At 45.5% G+C, this 20,992-nt stretch overlaps 1 protein-coding gene across 1 annotated transcript in view; it reads right to left on the reverse strand.

The window, feature by feature from the left end:
• ca16b (carbonic anhydrase XVI b) overlaps positions 1-20,284 on the reverse strand; it is a 69,970-nt gene extending 49,686 nt beyond the window's left edge. Inside the window, exons 1-2 of the mRNA XM_062544623.1 lie at positions 19,848-20,284; positions 5,430-5,519 (exon numbers count right to left, since the gene is read on the reverse strand). Of these exons, the coding sequence (XP_062400607.1) occupies positions 5,430-5,519; positions 19,848-19,965 (208 nt within the window). The 5' untranslated portion in view covers positions 19,966-20,284. The remainder of the gene's footprint in view (positions 1-5,429; positions 5,520-19,847) is intronic.
• Between the last annotated feature and the right edge of the window lie 708 nt (positions 20,285-20,992).

The raw sequence follows: 20,992 nt of genomic DNA on the forward strand, positions 1-20,992 counted from the left end.
AAAAGGACCGGTGCTGTGCAAGTGGTGAGAATAGACGCTTTTTTTGCCTGCAACAAAACAGCAACATCTTTGATGGATATTGGGGGGTGGGGGGGGCAATCATTCAAGTAATATGCCTCCCACTGAGACAACCACCATCACGCATGACTACCAATACATTTTTCAATTTGACCAAGTGCTTTATAAACAATTTTTTCTGGATGCTCCGTATTATGACGGTAGCTTAACCAGAAGTTAAAGATGACCCATCAGCATAACCCACGTATTGATCAGAGACTGCAAATTGTCAGAGCTTTCGTTCTTTCATTAAATGAGGAGTCAAAACAAGACTCCGTAAAGCAGCCTTGGATGTCGGTGAAATCTGTTTCTGTGAATAGTCTTACGAGACGAGGGTGAACTGAGCACCGAAAGGCACAAAATTAACGATTAAAAAAATGTATTTGGTCAGACTTCAGAGAAAAAGGAAAGCAACCCCATACAAAAGGCTGGACACTCCAAGAGCAGACCTCGGGTTCCGGCCCGGTCGGCTCCATACAGCTTCTGCATGCACCATATACATGCTTGACGGCGCTGCCCCAGACAGACATTTCCCCTTCCTGACTGGGGAACGGCGCGATACGATCTTCCAAAATAAAGTTCGCTATGTACTCACTCCAAAGGCACTTTAATGGCCACCGGACCACTCCAGGGAAGCGACCCCGCCTTAAATGTTCTAAGCAGCTGGGTGAGGACGTTCTTGTTGAGTCTCATTGATAGCCAGCTGAAGAAAGAGCACTTGTGGAGGGGGATGGAGGGGGGTGGTGGTGGGGGTGGGTGGAGGAACTAGGCGCCCCGGTGAATAGACTAGAGCACTACAACTCTGGCTCCTACATCTCTAAAGCCGCTGAAGTAGGGACAAAGAGCGGATGCACATACTCAGGACTCAGTATCCATCAAATGATCCTCGCTACGAGGCTGTCGCTGGCACACTTGCGTAGATGCTTCCAGAAAACAGTAACGAGAGGCTGTGCTGCCGTCGCTGCAGTGCTGTGACGCGATGGCGCTGGAAGTTGAGTGTGTTATGCAATTTGAGTAAAAGCAGAATCCAGGCCCAGATAAAGCCCAAGTGTGCCTAATGCCTCACAGGGGTATCATGTGTGATCATGCACACAGGCAGAGAGGGGAGGCCAGCTTTGAGCTATAGTCTCCACGAGGCAGAAGGGGGAGAAATCTTGTTCGGAGCCTCACCACCCACTCCTCCTGTTTCGTACCCCCTCTCCTTATTGCCTGGAAACGGCAGCACACCATGTTGAGAGTGCTGATTTGATTGGATTTTTTTTGCCACTGCCTGAAAAACAGGTTGGGAGTCCATGGGCTGTCTGGCTGTGGCCTGCTTGGTGCACGTGTGGGTTGAAAGTAATGGAAAAGCTAAAAAATCATCGATTGTATATTCTTCATGAATCAAAAATATGCTGTTTGTTTTACAGCCTTACATTGGATTTACACAAAGGATTTGATAAGTGAAGGAGAAGTATAAACTCATCTGAATTTCAAACTCATCCGTATGCCCAGACTCTGTAGAAGTTGTCCAAGAGTGGATTTGGCTTTTTGAGGGGACTTTTTTTTGGCCCATAAAAGAGAATGATTACAAGCCAAATTCCCTTGTCTCTCTCATTTATTTACATGGTTAATGTGTTTAGTTTTCTGGAGAAAGGGGACATATTGTCAGAATTAGAGAACCCGAAGCCGTGATTAAGAACTCAATTCCTCACACAAATTGGTTCCTGCCAAAACAATTCATCATCGCAAATTATGAGGGACTCTATGCCGCCCACCCTACCTGGCCGCGGCCATCTTGACACATCCATCAGGGCCCAGCCCAAGACAGTGATTAATGGACCAATCAGGGCCCACCAGCACCTATCAAACCCTTAACTGATAGATAGCCCAGATAGATTTACCATTTCACCAAGCCTCGGGTAAACTAATGCAGAAATAATGTGCATTATTGCCCAGTCCAAACTGTCCAGTAGCTGCTGCGTGCTGAGCTGGATGCTGCTGGAGGCTAGCAGTCCTGGTCTGCTCAGAGTGGAGATGATGATGTGCTCGGCGACAACCATGACAGGCGAGACAAGAGAGTGGATGATATGGAGGCAGAGGGAGAGAGAAGACGGTGGAGATGGTGGCAGCCACACACACACACACACACACACAGACACACGCACACACACACACACACATGCACACACACGCACAGTCGCACACACGCACAGTCGCACACACACACACACACACACACACACACACACCGTACCATGAGGGCTACCCAGGCGGTGCTGTATACAATGGGCATTTTACTGTAATATTTGCGGTGGCTGTTTCAATGCCACAGTGGCTCTAATCAGACTGAGTGTCATTGCACCCAAGGCCATTCCGTCAAGATGAACAAACATTAGGTTACGTCAGAAATTCCTTAATTTTTTTCCCTTTTTTTTTTAGATGATGAAAGCTCCTGTTCACAGTGTTCCTGTCACACTTGAGTACACCCATTTATCTCCAACAGTGATGTGCACCACTTTGTGAATCATAACCTGGATGTGATGTGAATATTGCTAATGACAAACATGCCTCACTGTGCAGCAACAGCACACACACAAGCAACACCACGCCTTGAAGAAATACATGGTGAAATATACACCTGCTCAAAGAGGAGCTCGTGTGTACCTTCCACGAAAAAAACACTGTTTTTCCAAGATGTTTTTGCATGAGGCAGGAAGATTAACAGTAATGTGAGGTGACTGATGTTCTCTCTACGAGCTAGAGACAGTTAAGAGAAGAGACTTCTCATGTCAGAGCAGAAAACAGATATTTACTGACATACCGAGCAGTAGAGAGAAGGCAGAACACACAGAGAACAATCAAAATGTGCCGCACACTGAGAATGACAACCATCGAGCGGGAAAGAAAAATGAAAATCCTGAGGAACAAGAAAGTGAAATGCAATAACGCTACGTGGCGAAGCCTCCCACAGTGTCTCAGAGGTGCAATATCAGTTGCCTCGTATGAGAGATAGCCTTCCTCCACATGCTTTTTTTCCTCTCCAAACAAAACAGAATTAGATTTGGGGGGACGTGGGATTTGTTTTGATGCGGCGGCGGTTTATGAGTGCTTGACTGCTGCATACTCATCCGAAGACTCAAATAAGGGTCCGTATCCTGCTAAACACATCAAATCTGCATGGCGGCCGGCGCCGAGAGTCATTACTTTCCAAGAGCCCCATTCAGAGGCCCCTCCTGGAGTGGTATTACCGAGCGGCAGCACACAATGCGGCTTTAAACACCATACACTAAACACCGCGGAGGAGGCGGGACCCCGACCGCGAGGAAAACCATCTCAATTTGCAGTTAAGATCAAAGCTCAAATTAGGAGGATGGAAGGGTGGGCATACGCTGAGAATTGAGCTGTGTCTGCTGGTGTGTGAGAGAAAAAGAGATGGAGAGAGGGAGGGGGAGAGGGAGAGAGAGGGAGACACAGAGAGAGGCAGAAAATGGACAATAAAATAGCAAAATCTGAGACAAACAACAGAATTGATGTCAAAAATTGATAAAATTGAGGCATCAGAGAGGGTGGTGGAAACAAAGACCTAAAAGGGGGGAAAATGGAGAGATATGGAGAGAGGGATGGAGAGAGAGATGGATGGAGAGAGATATGGGGAGAGAGAGGTGGAGAGAGAGATAGAGCTAGGGCAATGGAGTGAACAGGCGGAGGGGGGACGAAGAGAGTGCATGAGTCTGAGGAGGAGAGTGGCCTCACCAGCGAGGCTTTAGTTTAGAGTTGCCCAGCACAGCACAGCACAGCACAGCACAGCACAGCACAGCACAGCACAGCACAGACTGCACAGTGTGAGCCATGTCCCTCTCTGTCTAAACAACCCTCATCACCCTCAAGCAGGAGCCAGAGATAATGGCTAAATGGCCAGAGCAGAGAGAGAGAGAGGGATAGAGGGATGGAGAGAGAGAGAGAGAAAGATGGAGGGGGAGAGACAGAGAGAGGGAGGGGTAGAGAGGGAGAGAGAGAGAGAGAGAGAGAGAGAGAGAGAGAGAGGGAGGGAGGGAGGGAGGGAGGGAGGGAAAGAGAGAGATGGCCTGTGGAGCCTCTCCAAGCTAGAAATGATTACGGGAATTCAGAATGTACAAACACGCTCTGGCTCGCCTGTGAGAAAACATGGCAATGGAAGGGAAAACGCATGCACGCTCACACATGCACACATACAGACCTACCCCACCCCTCCAATAGGGAACATAGACAATTTCACTCACACTCACACACACACGCACACACGCACACACGCACACACGCACACACACACACACACACACACTCACAGAGATACAAGTATGCTCACACCCTACACAGAGCCACAGTCTTGCCAATTTGGATGCATCAGATGTCACCCGATTAGCAGGTCCCGCCAACGCTCGAACTAAAAGCGCTATTGACCACCCCGCACAATGGTTGGGCTGGGCAGAGCCGGGGTCTCCGCGGCCAGTGCCGAACAGGAGGGACATCTGTTGTGAGCCCGCATGGTTTGAGGGGAAAACCATCCCCACCACCAAAGCAAACACGATGCCGGACGAATCCAATGGAGGAGGCCATTAACATTCAGACGGCGCGCTTTTCGGATGCCTTCTCTGTCACCTTCACGGACCCAACATGTGGCGAGGGAGGCTCTTTATTTTCAAGCCGAGTGATTAAGCTTCACAGCTACAGATTTGACCATAATACCAGCACACACCCAGGCTTCCAACTTTCAAAGGAAAAAGAGTCCATATCATCTGTCTCCATCTGCTAGCTTTTCAGAAGTCTGTCTGTGGCGTTCCTGCAAGCCTTCTGCTTTGGCACTGACGTAGTTAGCAAGAAAACAAGTCAAACTTTTACAGCTTATCTTCACGAGATGTGTGATTCATTTCAATTAATCACTGGTGAACCAAATAGCAGTCATAAAATAACAGGAAATAAAGGGAGAATTGAACAGATGCTTAAATATCTCAATAATAGTATTAAAATCAACAACCACAGAAAAAAATCAGAGATAAAAATAAAACATATTCACAAATTTTCACGACATCTGTCGTGAACACAGGTGTAGATACTGTAATTGCTTCAGGTTTTAATTTGCATTTTGTCTTTGGCTATTATCCAATTGATGATGTGTAAACTCCGAAAAACTGAATTAATGACACACAAGAATGTAGTTGAAACTGAAAAAAAATGAAGAAAAACTGAAAGATCCACAATTGAAAACAATGAAACATCAAATACATCACAGAGAAAATGCTTCAGGTATAAGTATATACTCTTCTGATCTTGTGAGGGAAAGTAAGATGACCCCTATCCTCAGTGCAAAAACCCCTTTGTGGTTGTGGTGCTGGGGCGACGCGTGCACTCACCCGAGTATGCCCAGTAGGGCTCTCCTGCCGCCCGCCGTCCCCTGGGCACCACCGCCACGCTGCCCTGGTGCCCCAGACGAGGAGCTGCCGCTGCCGGGGGGAGAAGAAACGCACAGGTCAGGTGATCTGAGTAAACAAGCGTGTGCCAGACGCGCATGCATACAGTACAGTAGGGTTTGTTTTTGTGACAGACTGGCATGTTCACAGAAATTCACACAAATGTCATGGGAACGTTGGAAAATGAAAGTTCCAAAGAATATCTGGGTATATTGAATTCAACATGGAATTTCAGAGTCTTGAATTGTTGCCAAATGGAATCATTTGTTAAAATGTTCAAAAACGAACACCATTTCCTGTGCATGAATGACTAGTCATAGACTAATTGAAAAACTCAATGAAAATATCCATTAAAAAATGCTTTTAGCCTGTAGAACCTCCATTTGTGGAGGTGTTCCCAGCAAAACCAATAATACTGACAAAAGGAGAAGATGTCCAGACTGAGTTTTCACTGAGCTGAACTGACCGGAGTGCTGCCGTGGATGGGGAATGGGGAATGGGGAATGGGGAATGGGGCATGGGGCATGCTCAGTGTTTTGTCTGCTGGGGTAATCAGGAGCAATGATGGTTGTTTCCAATACAGCTCTCCAGACAGGACATTTCAGGAGCCATCACTCAAGGTTCGTTATGAGGCACCAATTTCCAACTCTCAATTTAGCTCTGTGAAGGCGCTTTTTGAAGTAAATGTTATTCTCTTCATTTGACGGGACACAATGAGAAGAGACAGTGTATAAATAAAACAGGGGATTGGGGGGAGAGGAGCGACGCCGACACAGAAGCAAAGCAGCGTCAATCAAAGTTCGCTGGTAACAAACGGGTTCGCCTGTCCCATGAGAGAGAGACAGGGTGAGAGGGAAAGAGAGAGAGAGAGAGAGAGAGAGAGAGAGAGAGAGACAGGGAGAGAGAGGGAGAAAGAGAGAGAAGGGGAGAGAGAAAGAAAGACAGGGAGAGGGAGAGAGAGAGGGAGAAAAAAAGAAAGAAAGAGAGAGAGAGAGAGAGAGCACAGCCAAGGCGCCTTGCCGCCCCACTCCAGATAACGGTGGGAAATTAATTTGAACTTTCTTCAAAGCCTAGGGGGAGTTTGTTCCTTCATTTCTTCTGTTTTTTTCCCTTTCTCCCCCGTCTCCTTCTTTTGTGCGGTGCTTCCCCCATCTTGAGGTAGTCATGCTGGGGCTCAGGGACACAGAAATGAGATGCTTGCACAAACACATTTTCCCATCCTCTGCTCAGCAATTACCAGGCGTTGCATCATCACGCGTGGGATTAATTAGGCGCGGCTGCACTAAGTCGATTCATTCGAGCTGCGCGATTAAGAGCGCGCCCATTTGTTTGCCTCCCGTCCAGAGTCATTAACACTGAAAGGTTTAAAGGACAGCGCGGCAGCGGCCATCGGCACAGCGTCGCTGAAATGAGAATAATAATCATCAGACATTTAGGTAATGCCAATGACCAGCTCCGAGGTCAGTGGCAATTTATCTGTCGGTCAAGAGTGAGTCAAAATAATAAGCTTGTGTGACCGGAGTGAGCAATCTGCTTTAATTCACTTTCATTTCGCCAGGGTCTCATCTTGGTTAAGGGACTTGATGAAAAGCAGATTCAGTAATCATATACAAATCAGTGACACAGAAGAAGGCTAAATTACTACTGGCATTCATCTCTGCATACCCCCCACATAGACACAAATATACACACACACACACACACACATACACACACAGGCAGAAACATATGCAAAGTAGACAAGCGAATACAGCTCAGGCTGACATATGAATATGATTTAATACAATCACATATAGCAATATAAGTGGCAAACTTTTAATGAAAAAAAACCCTCATAGACTGTCTGGAACCTTCCGCTCTGTGAGCGGCTCTGTTTGCTGGTTTTATATCAAATAAAGTGCACCGCAATCTCCGACAGTTATAGAGAGAGAGGGAAAAAAGGAGAGAGAGAGAGGGGGAGAAAGAATGAGAGAGAGTGATACAGTGAGTGACAGAGAGAGGAAAGAGGGACAGAGAGGGAGAAAGAGAGGGAGAGATGGAGAGAGGGAGAGAGTGAATAGGAGACTGAGGGGCTTTAGATGGATTCTAACAGACAGGTTGAGTGACTGAAAGAATCCTGTTACTTTGATGAAAGTGGGCAGCAGACAGCAGCATGGTAATGGTCTACACCCCACACACACACACACACACACACACACACACACACACACACACACACACCCACTGCTGTTCTCCCCCTGGTCAGGAGATTAGGTGAGATTCCGCAAAGCCACAGCGAGCCGCACAGCACAAAGGCTCAGGCGACTCTACCTGCGGACACGGATCACACAACACAACGCCACGCAAAGCCGCACGTCAACAGAGCACAAGCAGGCGGTGGATTTCTCAGCTACACGGGGCTTTGTGCTGGCATTCAGTGAGCACGCTAGGCACTGGGTCTCCATGCACACGAGCATAAAGACAGAGAATCACAAAAAAACCCAGCCAGGCCCCAAACTGCAGCTTGGTCACATAAAAAAACCTTTCGGCAATCCCCCCTAGATCAAAACACGATCCGCTATCCATCCACCCTCTTCCCTATGCATCCAGCAACACTCACAAACAAGCATCACGGCCACCAGAGGCCTCAGAATAGCACCTTCCAAACTACCAGGGGAGGTCACGGCTTTAATTAAGTAAGAGGTCTCCATGGCACCCACATCCACACAAACAGCCCTCAATCACCTGATTGTCAAACACACCACTGACAGCACTGCACACATTCACACTTTCCAGACACACACACACAGACAAACACAAACATACACACACACACACAAACACATGTACACACACTTTCCACACTTACTGTCCAACTGTGAAACTCACCAATCGGTCCAATCACGCACTATGCACAACCTCCAAGAAGAAGTGGCATAGTCAAGGAGCACTGTGCAAGTAACATTATATACATCAATATAAAATGTGTGTATATGTATGTACTTGTGTGTGTGAGTGTGTGTGTGTGTGTATATGTGTATGTGCAGTGTGTGTATCTCTGTGTGTGTGTGTGTGTGTGTGTGTGTGTGTGTGTGTGTGTGTACATAGGATAAAGATGTCATATGTAAACACTCTGTACACACCAGACCATGACCTTGTGTTGTGTTATGAAGCGTGAGGTTTGTGTGGAGTGAATGGCGGTCCGTCGGCAGGGCCACAGGGCTCAGCTCACTCATGCGCACACACACACACACACACACACACACACACACACACAAAGACCCCGTCCATCGCTCATCCTTTTTATGAGCGCGCCGCGCCGTGCCGCGCTCTCCCCTCTCGCCACTCTCTCAACAGCCTTTTTGGCGCGGGCGGCACTAAATTCGCTGCACAAACATCCCCAAATAGCGAGGCAGACATTTACACGGCGGCGGAGAGCACACCGTTTGAAAGGGCATTCACCGCATTTGCAGACATTCGATCCGAAAAGGTCAGGGAGCCTGCCGTTGGGCGTTGTGTACGGTGCAGGACACATAGGATGCTGTTGCGCTCCGAGCATGCGACTTTTGGATTTGACAGCGTTGCCGAGATATAGATTAGTTGCAAACAAGAGAGGCCAAAATCTGATCTCCTGTAGATCAGAATGAAGTCTCTCTGGCAGTAAACAACACAGACAGTCTGAATCTTGTGCAGTGATACCGCATCCAGGTCAGAGGGAGAGGACAGTGAGTGTAGAGTGAGCTCTTACACAACCTGCTTTCAGACGGCAGACTATATATCGCCGAAAATTGACCTAACTGGAAAAATAAGTCTCTTGACCAAAACAAAGTGTTCTCCGAGCACTTGAAGTTCTCTCCACTCTGCCCTCCGTCTCCCGGACAGCAACGTGACGTTCAGGAGAGAGAGCGAGCGCGGCCGGAGCCGACCTGTTTTCTGTACTCGCCGGGCTACATTAGTCTCCTCTGTCGCCAGGATACAAACGATTGCGTCCAGCAGCTCCGACAGCCGGCAGGTACCTGCCACTCCGCGGCGACACCCGCTGTCGGCCAGCTGGACGAGACGGAGTGAAGTTGTCTCCCGCGGCCGCATCCCTACTTGAGAAACCCCCCGGCTCTTAGAGCGAGTCACAGGGAGATGTGGTCCGATGGCTGTCCCCTCTTCACTCCTCTCAATACTGCTGTCTTGAGTATCGATTACCTGAGAGGACACTCTAATATATGGAGACCAAGTGGAACCCATCCAATCCAGTGTGCTAAACTAGTATCCAGCTGATAGGGGTGCACATGTATGCAACGCACTGGCAATGTTCCCACTGTCTTCCCTACATTAAGCTGGGAGCTAAAGATATGTGCCACATATCCTCTCAGAACAGCTGCCACCTTAGGCAAATGAGGTGTTGTTGCTATCAAATCCTGCTCACTCTGAATAATTTATCAACAAGACATGGGATGTGAGAAGGGCAAAATGAGTTTGTTTATGGGAGATTATGTCGTGGGTCAAAATCTGCAGTCAAGCAATTTTTGTTTTGTTGCAGGCAATGCTACAAACAATTCTGTTAAGGCTGGATCACTGTATTTAAGAGAGGCTCACCTTGCTGGTGTGTGTGCGTATGTGTGTGTATGTTTGTGTGGATGTGTGTGTGTGTGTGTGTGTGAGAGAGAGAGATAGTGTGTGTGTGTGTGTGTGTGTGTGTGTGTGTGTGTGTTGTGTGTGTGTGTGTGTGTGTGTGTGTGTGTGTGTGTGTGTGTGTGTGTGTGTGTGTGTGCACATGTGTGTGTGTCTCTCTGTGTGTGTGTGTGTGTGTGTGTGTGTGTGTGTGTGTGTGTGTGTGTTAGGATGACCTTCTGCTGACCCCTCATATCTTCCAATCAGAGTCAAACAGCAAACAGATAAGACCAGGATAGCTTTTAAGTCCGACATGAGAGAGTCACAAGACAACACGTGCCTTTTGAAAAGATGATTCAGGCATCTGTGAGCGTGAGAGAGAGAGAGAAAACAAATTACGCTGAACTAAGCCATGATGCTCAGCTCTGTCTGAATCTGCTTACTGCGACTGCTCTACTGTTTGCATGCAGAAACGCTGATAAGTTAGATATGCAGTAATCAGATTAGAGCAGGTCGATGCATCATGCTAGACAATGTTATTGTAAAAGTCACTCTCTGTAGGAGATAAGTCTTACTTACTGATGTTTACTTTAAGCATGTATCCAATGTCATGGTAATAAAGATGAACTGGTTATTTATTTATTCATTATTTATTATATAATATTTTTTTAATTTGTTAATTTTTTGATAGTAACAATGCAATTTAAAATAGTTCAAATATGAAGCAAACTGATGTATTGCACAACGAGTTTAAAAGTAAAGATTTGTCCATAATTCCCCTTTAATAAATTTGTAATTTTTTTCCCCATTATATTCCTAAGGTAGATAATATGCCTGAAATATAACCAACGCTAAACACTGAGACAACCTAAAAACGGTTCAGGCACAGCCAGTCTGACTCTAGAACATATATACAGGACCCTTGTCCGGGGCGGGTCCCTCAGCTCACAACACAATTGCTCTGAGCCCTCCACTGTATGAAGCCCAGATTCATTGTGTGCGCCGAACACTAACATCCTGGCTTTATCCTGTATTTATGGAAATAGTGATGACCCATTGTTTCATTGTCTGTTGAGAGATCTAACCTATTTTAGACGGCCCCTACCGAAAGACTTCCTGAGGGAAAGTCAATGCTGAATGAGGCTCTGCCGCAGCACTCTATTTAGGTTCCGCACAGGATCCATCGCCTTCCTGTCCCCACCGAGAGCCACTCGCGGCCTGGCAGTCGCTCGCGTCTGAGCACGTACGTATGTCTTATTGCACATATACGTTACGGCTCGACAATCAGGACGGCCCCTCCAAGGGACTCCCCGAGACTCATGGCCATTAAGTATACTGAAGCAAATCCACTCAGCAGACTGACGAAGCTTAATGATCTACCAACACACTGATTAAGTCAATCAAGGGCTTAGGTAAACCCATTTAAACGAATTAATCAAATGTTGGGAGTTTAATTAAAGAGCACACGGTGCTTTGGGCAGCTGGTCTTCACTAAGGCCACACAATAAAGAACAAATATGTGCTATGATTAGATATTAATAGCTAGGATTAAAAAAGCAGATATGTTTGTTTTTATAGCGCAGCTGAATCGAATGGAAAAAATAAAAGCAGTGTTTGTAACCAACTCTGTGGCAGTGATTCAAAATAAACATGCCAATTGAGCAAGACAACGAAAATGAGACAGTACTTATAGCATTTCACGCGTCAAGACATCGCCTAACAATGAATTTAAGGCTGTATGAGATCTGCACTGCCTTTCTCATTTACCATGGAAAGACCCACAGAGGGGAATAACGACAGAGAGTGAAGGAGGGAGTGAGAGAGAGAGAGAGAGAGAGAAGCTTTAAGTTTTTCTTGCACGCATGAGTAGGGATGTGTCTTTGATAGTCCTGAAAGGGGAGTGAGGCTGAAGATGATACGAGCACTTGAAGCACAGAGCCTCACAAAGCTACCCCACAATCAGCCTGCCCATCAATCATCACAGCTTAAGATAATATCCCTCCATCTTAAAATAACACGGCTCGACTCAATAATGGATGCGCACGTCACAATGAGTCGTCTATTAATTAAGGTGATTAGGATCTGAGCACGAGCTTCACTCTGATGGCCTTAATGCCACAACAACTGTCAAGGACTGTGCGCCGTGAAGGGAAGACTAGTTCGCTATTCTCTTAGTCTCAAAGGCATGTTACAGCAGCCATAGAAACTTCAGTAGCATCATGGTGTACTTTAGCAGTGGGAAACATAAAGTGCATACACAAGGCTCTGATTATTAACGTACAGTACTCCTATATGCACGTATACATGGACACTATAGATTCTTCAAAGGATCTTGTTAGTGACAGTGTGTTTCTTGGCCAATGGAGTGTGGCAATAATGTGGACCATCACTGGCGGATCGCAACTACTCCCTAATACTATCCCATGTCCTATTTTCCAGCACTTGCTGATTACTTTAGGTTTACTGCAATGCAGTTCCCCTGCCCTCAAGCTTCACATTAACAGGGTCACGTCGCTAATAATGATTATGTACATGATATCACATTAAGGTTTATTCCTATTCCTACTCCTACTCCTATACACTTCAACCTATATTAACTTTACATTACGGTGATTTCCTGTGTATTAGCCACATTGTGTATAAGCCACAGGACAGTGTTTTACGCATGTTAAAAAAAAAAAAAAAACATATTAATTCCATATTAACCGCCCCATATATTAACCTCATAGCTGAAGAAATTGAGCAAAATCAATGTATACAGGAAATGACGGTATACCTTGGAAAGGAAGGTTATATTTAATTCTAAATGAGGTTTGATTTCCCGTTGTGAAGGTGAGATATTAAGGGGAGTGGCTGGGGAGTTGCTGCCTGCTGCAGTGATAACTCTGACATCGGCAATGGCCACCTTTAACCACAATAAATGCCTGCTATAAATAAAATCATTGTAGCGTCTCATGTCCGACCCTCAGAACTTCAACACACCCTCTTTCAGTCTCATGTGTTTCCACAACACACACACACACACACACACACACACACACACACACACACACACACACACACAAAAACCTATTGTGGTGAAGACAAAAACAGCATTTATAATCAATATGCGACATTTATCCATTCAATCATCCTATTCACAGCACTATTTGCTGTAAGGAAGAGACTCTTTGTGATGGGGGTGGGAAGGATTTAGTTATTGAATGTATTGTTTTCCTCACAAGAGTAAATAATAATTTATCACAAAGCCAAATGCAATCAGGGAAGTGAGCCTCTTCCTCCTTTCAAGCTTGCTTCCAGCGAATGAGGCTGTGGGAAAACTAACAGACAGAGAAATAGAGAGAGAGAGAGCGAGAGCGAGAGAGAGAGAGAGAGAGAGAGAGACTAGCACTCTATAATTGGTCCCCTGAAAATGAGGACATATGCATTTACTTCCTCCCGCTCAGAAATCAAAAGACACGCAAGGCTGCTCTTCTTAGAGGCTTTTGGTTCGGGGCGGGCGTCTAAGTGCCTCCAATAGAACATTTGCTGAGAGGTTTAAAGGCACTTCAACGGCTTGCTTGTTTGAGGGGATCTCTCGGGTCTAATCCGTCAGATTTGGAACACTTAGACCAGTGTAATGCTAATTCAGGAGGGTACTCTTTTTTTAACTGTTTTTTTTCTAAACAAATTGTCATCCATGTAGAAAAGACAAAGGGTTTAGGATTAAGAGCCCTAAACAGAGCGCATGATCAAGTCCACAGGAGCATCACTGAGGCTATGGCACTGGGCCAAACGCTGTGGCCAGCCTCAACTCCATGGGTCAGAGGAGATCAAGCTCAACACAGGGGAAAAACAGCCCAAATACAACCAAATATTGATTGTGTGTGTGTCTGTGTGTGTGAAACAATAAGTATGAAGAATCATCTACATATTTTGATTGTAGGACCACGTTTTGCCACAGTTGTAATATACAACACTGCAACACTGCGACACAATGAAACACATATTTGTATTCACCTAGTATCACTTAGTGTTAGCAACTTCCATCATAACTTGCACAGAATACAGGATTAAGATAGCTTATCCAAGCACCAGATAACAAAGTGTATCCGTGTTGTTCCCAACACAGGTTTCACTAATCACTAATATCCAGCTGCATTTGCTTATATGCAGTGGGATCTTGAGTCAATAATGGCCCAGTAATTAACCAGGGTCTCACAATAATGAGAGTTTCTGTTGGGCAGGTTATTGAACATGTGTCAGGGTACCGCGTGACAGGAAACACGCTACAGTGGTTACAGCAAAAGAGATATGAGCGAGCACACACACACACACACACACACACACACACACATATATACACACACACACACACACACACACCTCCGAGGACTCCCTTTAAGTCAGCATAAGCTGTGGTGCACTGGTCCTCAAGAGTCCTCAGATAAGAGAAGTCTATTGACTGCATCTCATTAAAACGTTTCTCAGAATTCCATCTTTCCCTTTGTTACCTCCTCAAGCCTGGTCTGCACTCGTCTAAAGATATGATATGCCCAGACCATGCCAACCTGATACATCACTAAGGATCTAAAGCTGGGAAACAAACACTTTTGTCAATCTGATACGTGACGTGACGTCTTCATACATGTCAGGGAGTGTCGGTAATATGACGGCTGGTTTGAAACGTGTAATGAGTGAAACGTGAGTGACGTGACGTACCCATTATCATCTATTCCATTGTTCCTTCACATGTTAGAACACGGCAGACACAAACGAAGAGCTGTTTGCGTGCGGCGCGTCGTGATCCTGGGAGCTAAATAAGACACTGCCCTGGCTGAGACGCTCTCCTGTGTCATCAGAATTTCTAAAAACAAAATAATAATTGAAAAAAAAAACACCGACGGATGGACGGCGGCCCCACATATGGCCTCTGCTGCCGGCGGGACACAGGGCCTGGGCACTGGGCAGATTACGCGGTGGCCCACTGTGTGGACAAAATGCACTTTCCACACTTCCTGCCTGGTCTCCTGGTGCTAACAAGCTGCTGGGGCGGCATATTCCTGACCGTCCAAGGTGATCACCTCAATAGAGAGGTTGTCTGCTCTGTGACTCATGCAAGCATACGTAACCAACGGCTAATCCTCATCAACCATGTCCAGCACCAGATTCCACACAAATACGAGTCTCTCTCTCTCTCTCTCTTTCTCTCTCTCTCTCTCTCTCTCTCTCTCTCTCTCTCTCTCTCTAAGGTGGCTGGAAAAATCCAGTGACAAAGTCTAACAGAGTTGGACAGACTGAAGAGTTTCAGGGCAGGCTGTTTAATTTTTAAAGTGTTTCACAGGAGCGGATGTTGAAATTTTCCTGTGGTGGTTCCCAAGGTGTCTGAGACAGTGGTAGAGAAAAAAAATCACCTTTCTTTGGAAACCCTTTTTGGTCCTACTCTTGTGGGGAATGAATGAATGTTACTGTGTGTGAATATTTTTTCCCCTGTTCATATACACTACTTATATATTTGTGTTGAGGGGTGTTTGATTGTATCATTACCACATTCAAAAACTTGGCAAATATGCTCTCTGTAAAACTGAACTGTAAAAATAAGCTTCTTTACTCTGCATAATTCTGGGATGTTACATTAACAAAATTGTAATGCACTCTGTGGCACGTGAAAGGATGCTTACAGTAGCCTGCATGACTCTAACATTACAGTATTCCCCCCAAAGTGTACAATCTTTCCATAAAGCCCACAGGTGTTGAATTAGCGAGTCCTGATTCGTATGAGCATGCCCTGAGCGATGGCAGCGAGCTAAGTGGAATCAGGCTCTGATCATTGGAATCTAATTAAGAAGTCCCGCCAAGAACAGAGAGCTGTGCACCTTCCATAGACCAGACGTGCTCTATTGGCAAAAGATGTTGAAACCCTCTCCACTGGTTCACCCCCCTTTCTCTCTCTCTCTCTCTCTTTCTGTCTCTCTCTCTCTCTCTCTCTCTCTCTCTCTCTCTCTCTTCTCTCTCTCTCTCTCTCTCTCTCTCTCTCTCTCTCTCTCAGCAAAAGAAAACTCAACATACCCCGATGACTCAAGCATAGCAGAGGAGAAAATGGCAGCCTGATCTACAATCTAAAATATGGATTGGGATCAATGCATTCCATTACTTTTAATGCTTCCATGTTATTGATTTTCTCTCTGGCTGCAATTAAATGATTTACTGCCTCTTGTATTCAGGCCAGCTCCTGGAGACGTCCAGAGAAGAAAGGGGAGCGAGCGAGGGATCCCTTTCTGATTTCATTACTGCTCCGTCCTCTCAATCACTCACTCGCCAGCGAGCACAGACCTCATTAGGAATGACTGGACCGTCCAGCAGAGAGCACGAAGGACAGTAAAGTATTAATATCACAACAAAGACGGACGTGGGGCCCGTGATGCATTGTGCGCCGAGCCTCTCTCTCCTGCTCTACTCATCACCTGTCAGGTTGAAGGTTGCTGTCCCATCTCGCAGGACGCAGCGCAGCACAGCACAGCGCAGCGCACGGCACTCTGGCCGCCAGCGGTCAGCGCAGAGCCCTGTGGTCATTATTAGATCTGTGCGCGGCAAGCATGTGCATGTGTGTGTTCACATACGTACACACACACATACACTACAAACACACACATATACAGCACACAAGTCCCACAGCACAGCACAGAACAAATAGCCATGCTCTCACACGTGCGCACGCACACACACACACACACACACACACAAAGACACACACACACACGCAACCATAAAATAAAAAGTCTTGTATTTTTGCCATATAATTGTGGTTGGTATTGTATGTGCACGATTAGTGACGCAAATACAAGAGAATAAATGATGAGGCAATAAACAGAGACAAAAATACGCAGGATGAGAAATAAACCTTTTTTCCCTGCCAGCAGGCAAGTGTTCATGCATATAAACTGATTTAAAACAGTCAGTTAGATCATAGAGGTGATACAGAGAAAGCAGTTCTGCTGATGTCTTATATAGCCTCTTTTGATGGGAAATGTTCCTTTAAAAACGCTACCACTTAGGCTTAGAAATTCACTGTTACTTCTACTACTAGTATACTACTAATATTTCAATCCGATTCCAATTTCCTGTATATGGCTTTAAACTGAAATAATTTCAACATGCTTACTTTGTGGCAGACAATATGTCCAATGTACCGTATATTTAATTCCATTCATGCTGAGCAACATTCACTAATACTGTATAACTTTAATAATACTGTATCAGTAACCTTTGACATGGTAAATGGATATACGTAGTCTAACTTGTTGAAAATAGATGTTGTCAGATCATGCCACTTCTCAACAGTAACTGCTCCCTGTGCTATTACTGCTAAGAAGCAAATTAAATGAGATCGACAGTCATCGGGACATGGAGTAAAACTACTGTTATGTCTAATACTGGATATTCACAACACTGGCTGAGCTTAACAGATGAAAAATCAGTGTCACTTATTTTAAATTTGATTCCAGTTGTATAGCTGATATTATGAGGGGCTTTCTGTGGCTTGCATTCAATGCCACCATTGTGAGAGTCTGGTTGAATGGGACAACATGGTCTGCCGTTCTCATTAAATTCCACACACACACACACACACACACACACACACACACACACACACACACACACACACACACAAAAGAAGTCAGACACACATGCATTGCATACATGTACACATTTACCACATTTGTCACATTGCACCAGTTATGGGGAGGAGGAACATATGGTTTTAACAATTTATAAAGCAAACACACATGTAGGTGCGCGCACACACACACACTTACAGACACACACACACACACACACAGACACACACACACACACACACACACACACACACACACACACACACACACACACACACACACACACACACACACACACACACACACACACACACACACAATGAAGCTGACACTGAAACACAGAATTCCATAAACAAAGAGACTTATATAATGGGAAATCCCAACCCTTCCTAAACCAAATAATCCAGCATGCCTTCAATTCTGGAGCTTTGATAAAACAATGGGAACATATTCTAAAGCAGCACAGATTACCATCACCACAGCACCGCTGGGCCAAGAGTCCAGCCTTGGCAAAACAGTCTGGGGTCCCAAGACCTCTCATCATTTATGAAAGCCTGGGCCAAACATCACACATCCGGGTTTGTTCACATGCTCCCGCTGCCACTCCGACTCCTCTCCCCCAGTCTTAGCCGTGGTGAACGTGCCCCACCATTCATCAGAACCACTGGGATCATACAGAAATCCAACAAGGCAAACTGGGGAAGGGGGAGACCTACACTAATGCCCACTACTCATCAGCAGTACCGTAAAAGCACCTGTTCATGAAACAGAGAGTGAACACCACACTGGCGGTTGCTGACTGAGATTACTTTTTCACCATCCATTTCAAAGGACGAAACGGAGCCTTAGACAAAGACTGTGAATTAATTCTACCCTATACTGTCTAAATCTCCATAGTCTGACAGAAAGGTAAAGAATATGAAAAGAGGACAACAATTGTCTGAGAGGCTCCTCTATCAAGATGACAGGCTCCAAGTAAAACAAGAGTAGGATGTGTAAATTGATTGACAGCCACTGTCAGTGCCTTAGGCCATCACCTTGTAAGAGGGGCATGGCTAGGAGCATACAGTATTATTAACTAAAGATTAGAAAAGCCTGAGGGAAGGAAGACCAAAAGGGTAGAGTTATCTAAGCAACAAGAATCCTCTGATGAACATGCTGCTGCCAAGAGAACACTAAACTGGTCATAGATGTGGGTCTAATCAAACGTTGTGCGAGTCTTTTGTATGGCTGTTGTTCTGATTGTTGAATGGTTATTCATAACCTTTTATTGCCTGCTACTAAGTTTAAATCAACCAGCCCGTCTAAAGGATCTATGGAAAATCCTCACACACTAGAAGGCCACAGATGCCTGTCATTAAAGTCTGCCATCCTTTTTTTCCCCTCCAAAGTAAATAGAATACATTTAAACCTCCATTCAGATTTATGTAAATTACAGGAATACTTCCCCCAAGGTCATTTACATGAATTATATCTGTACTGTATCAGTAACCGTTAGTCGAGTTTGACTAAAAATGTCATATCAATGTAGTCCTCTCATAATGGTGTTGTGTTCCGACTGACAAATAGAACACGAACGAGAGCAAACATTACGCATAGCGCATTTGTCCCATAGGTTTAAGAGCCCGAAAAGGCCTATCAGTGGGTCTACTATAGACATTCGATGTTAAAGCTACCACTCAGACACCTGTTCACACGCCACCTCGAATCTGGTACCAAAATGACTTTAGAGCGCACATTCATCTCCATCGTCTCAAGCCGGTGGGTTAAACCACATCTTCAAAACTGGTGAACAGCGTTGCACATATCCTGTCTCGAAACAGAGTGTCCTCTATGAATATAGGCTCACGTCTCTGTTCATTTGCGTTAGTGTCTAAAATATGAAGCATTTACTACTCAAAATTAAGCTTGTATTACTCTGAAAATAATCACAAAATCGTTGGCTAAGATTCTTTTTGACTCGGAACATAAATATAACAGATAGGTTGCCCATTCATGAAAACGGTGACACCTCCTGTAGCCTAATTGAAGCGTTAAAAATTAACTAAAATATAATGTTTCTTTTCCCACTCGCTTAACAGATACTTTCAGCATTATCACCGTGACACATATTCCATGAAACGAGACATGAAAAGGGAAAAGTTAATGTGGACTGTTTAGCATGGAGGAGATGACTTACCGGGATCACAACTGCCCGATAGAACGAGGAGAGCTGACAAAATCGAACAGAAGATCCCGCAACAGCAGGATACCAGTGGTCTTCGCATGTCCGAATATGCACCGCTCACAAAAGCCATTGACGAGTGAAATTCAACGTCAAAAAATGTATTTGCACTTGACAGAGAGAATGTCACGGCAGTAGCGGCATCAGTTGTTAGCGGGTTGAGCCGCAACTCATTCTGTCTTGTAGTCTGAGGGACATTCAGTGTAGCCTACCACCCGTACACACTAAGCCCTCGGTTTCGCGTTCCAAACTAGATTTTCTAACATTCCCTCAAGTTATTCCTGACCGTTGGGGTCAACTGACTCGCTTCTTGTCACTGTTCTATGGGTAAACATAGAGCAGGTTCTCCGTCCTTCCAGCCGGAGAGTCGCGGACCCTGCATTGGCAATGCTTCTCCGCCAGGAAGTAACCGACATGTGAGCTTGGCTCCTGTGGCAAAATAAGGAATACAGACAGCACGGGATGGGAGGAGATTCAGACCCTGCTGGATCCTAGCGCCGGAGAAGACAAGAAAACCATCACTCCAGTCGAGAGGAGATGTCAGCTCGGGACTCCGATGACAAACAGTAATCTTAACATATCATTCACCCCATATTCACAGTGACTCTATTGCGTGCCTCGTCTGTCTGTCCTGATGGCAGTACGACTGTACGGCTATGTCTTCAATGGATTCTTCTCAAAGAGACTTTGCGCACTTCCGCAGTTTGTTAAGCTGGGATCATCATCCTCGTCCGTTTTGTGGCATTTTGCACCATCTGTGTGTATCTTAGATTTTCTTTCTTTTAGAATATAAGGTAGGCCTACAAATGTCACAAACCCATCATCGCCAGGCCCTGAAGTTATTAAAAGTTGCATCTTTTATGCACCACTATCCAGGTGCCCTTCCTCTCTGCTGGATGTCTGAGTTGACATTTTAGATAATCAGCAGGTAATTAGTGGCGCTGTCCGTGGTCCTACAGAGTGGCCCAGCCCGTGTAGTTGTCCCATGCATTTCAAACAGCAGCTAAGTGTAATCAGCGACTTCAGTAGCGTTCATTGGCACTGTTTTCTCTGTCATACACGTATTGGATCCATATAGGCTACTGGAACTTCAACAAAGG

This window comes from Sardina pilchardus, chromosome 9 (genome assembly GCF_963854185.1).
Source record: "Sardina pilchardus chromosome 9, fSarPil1.1, whole genome shotgun sequence".
NCBI lineage: Eukaryota > Metazoa > Chordata > Actinopteri > Clupeiformes > Clupeidae > Sardina > Sardina pilchardus.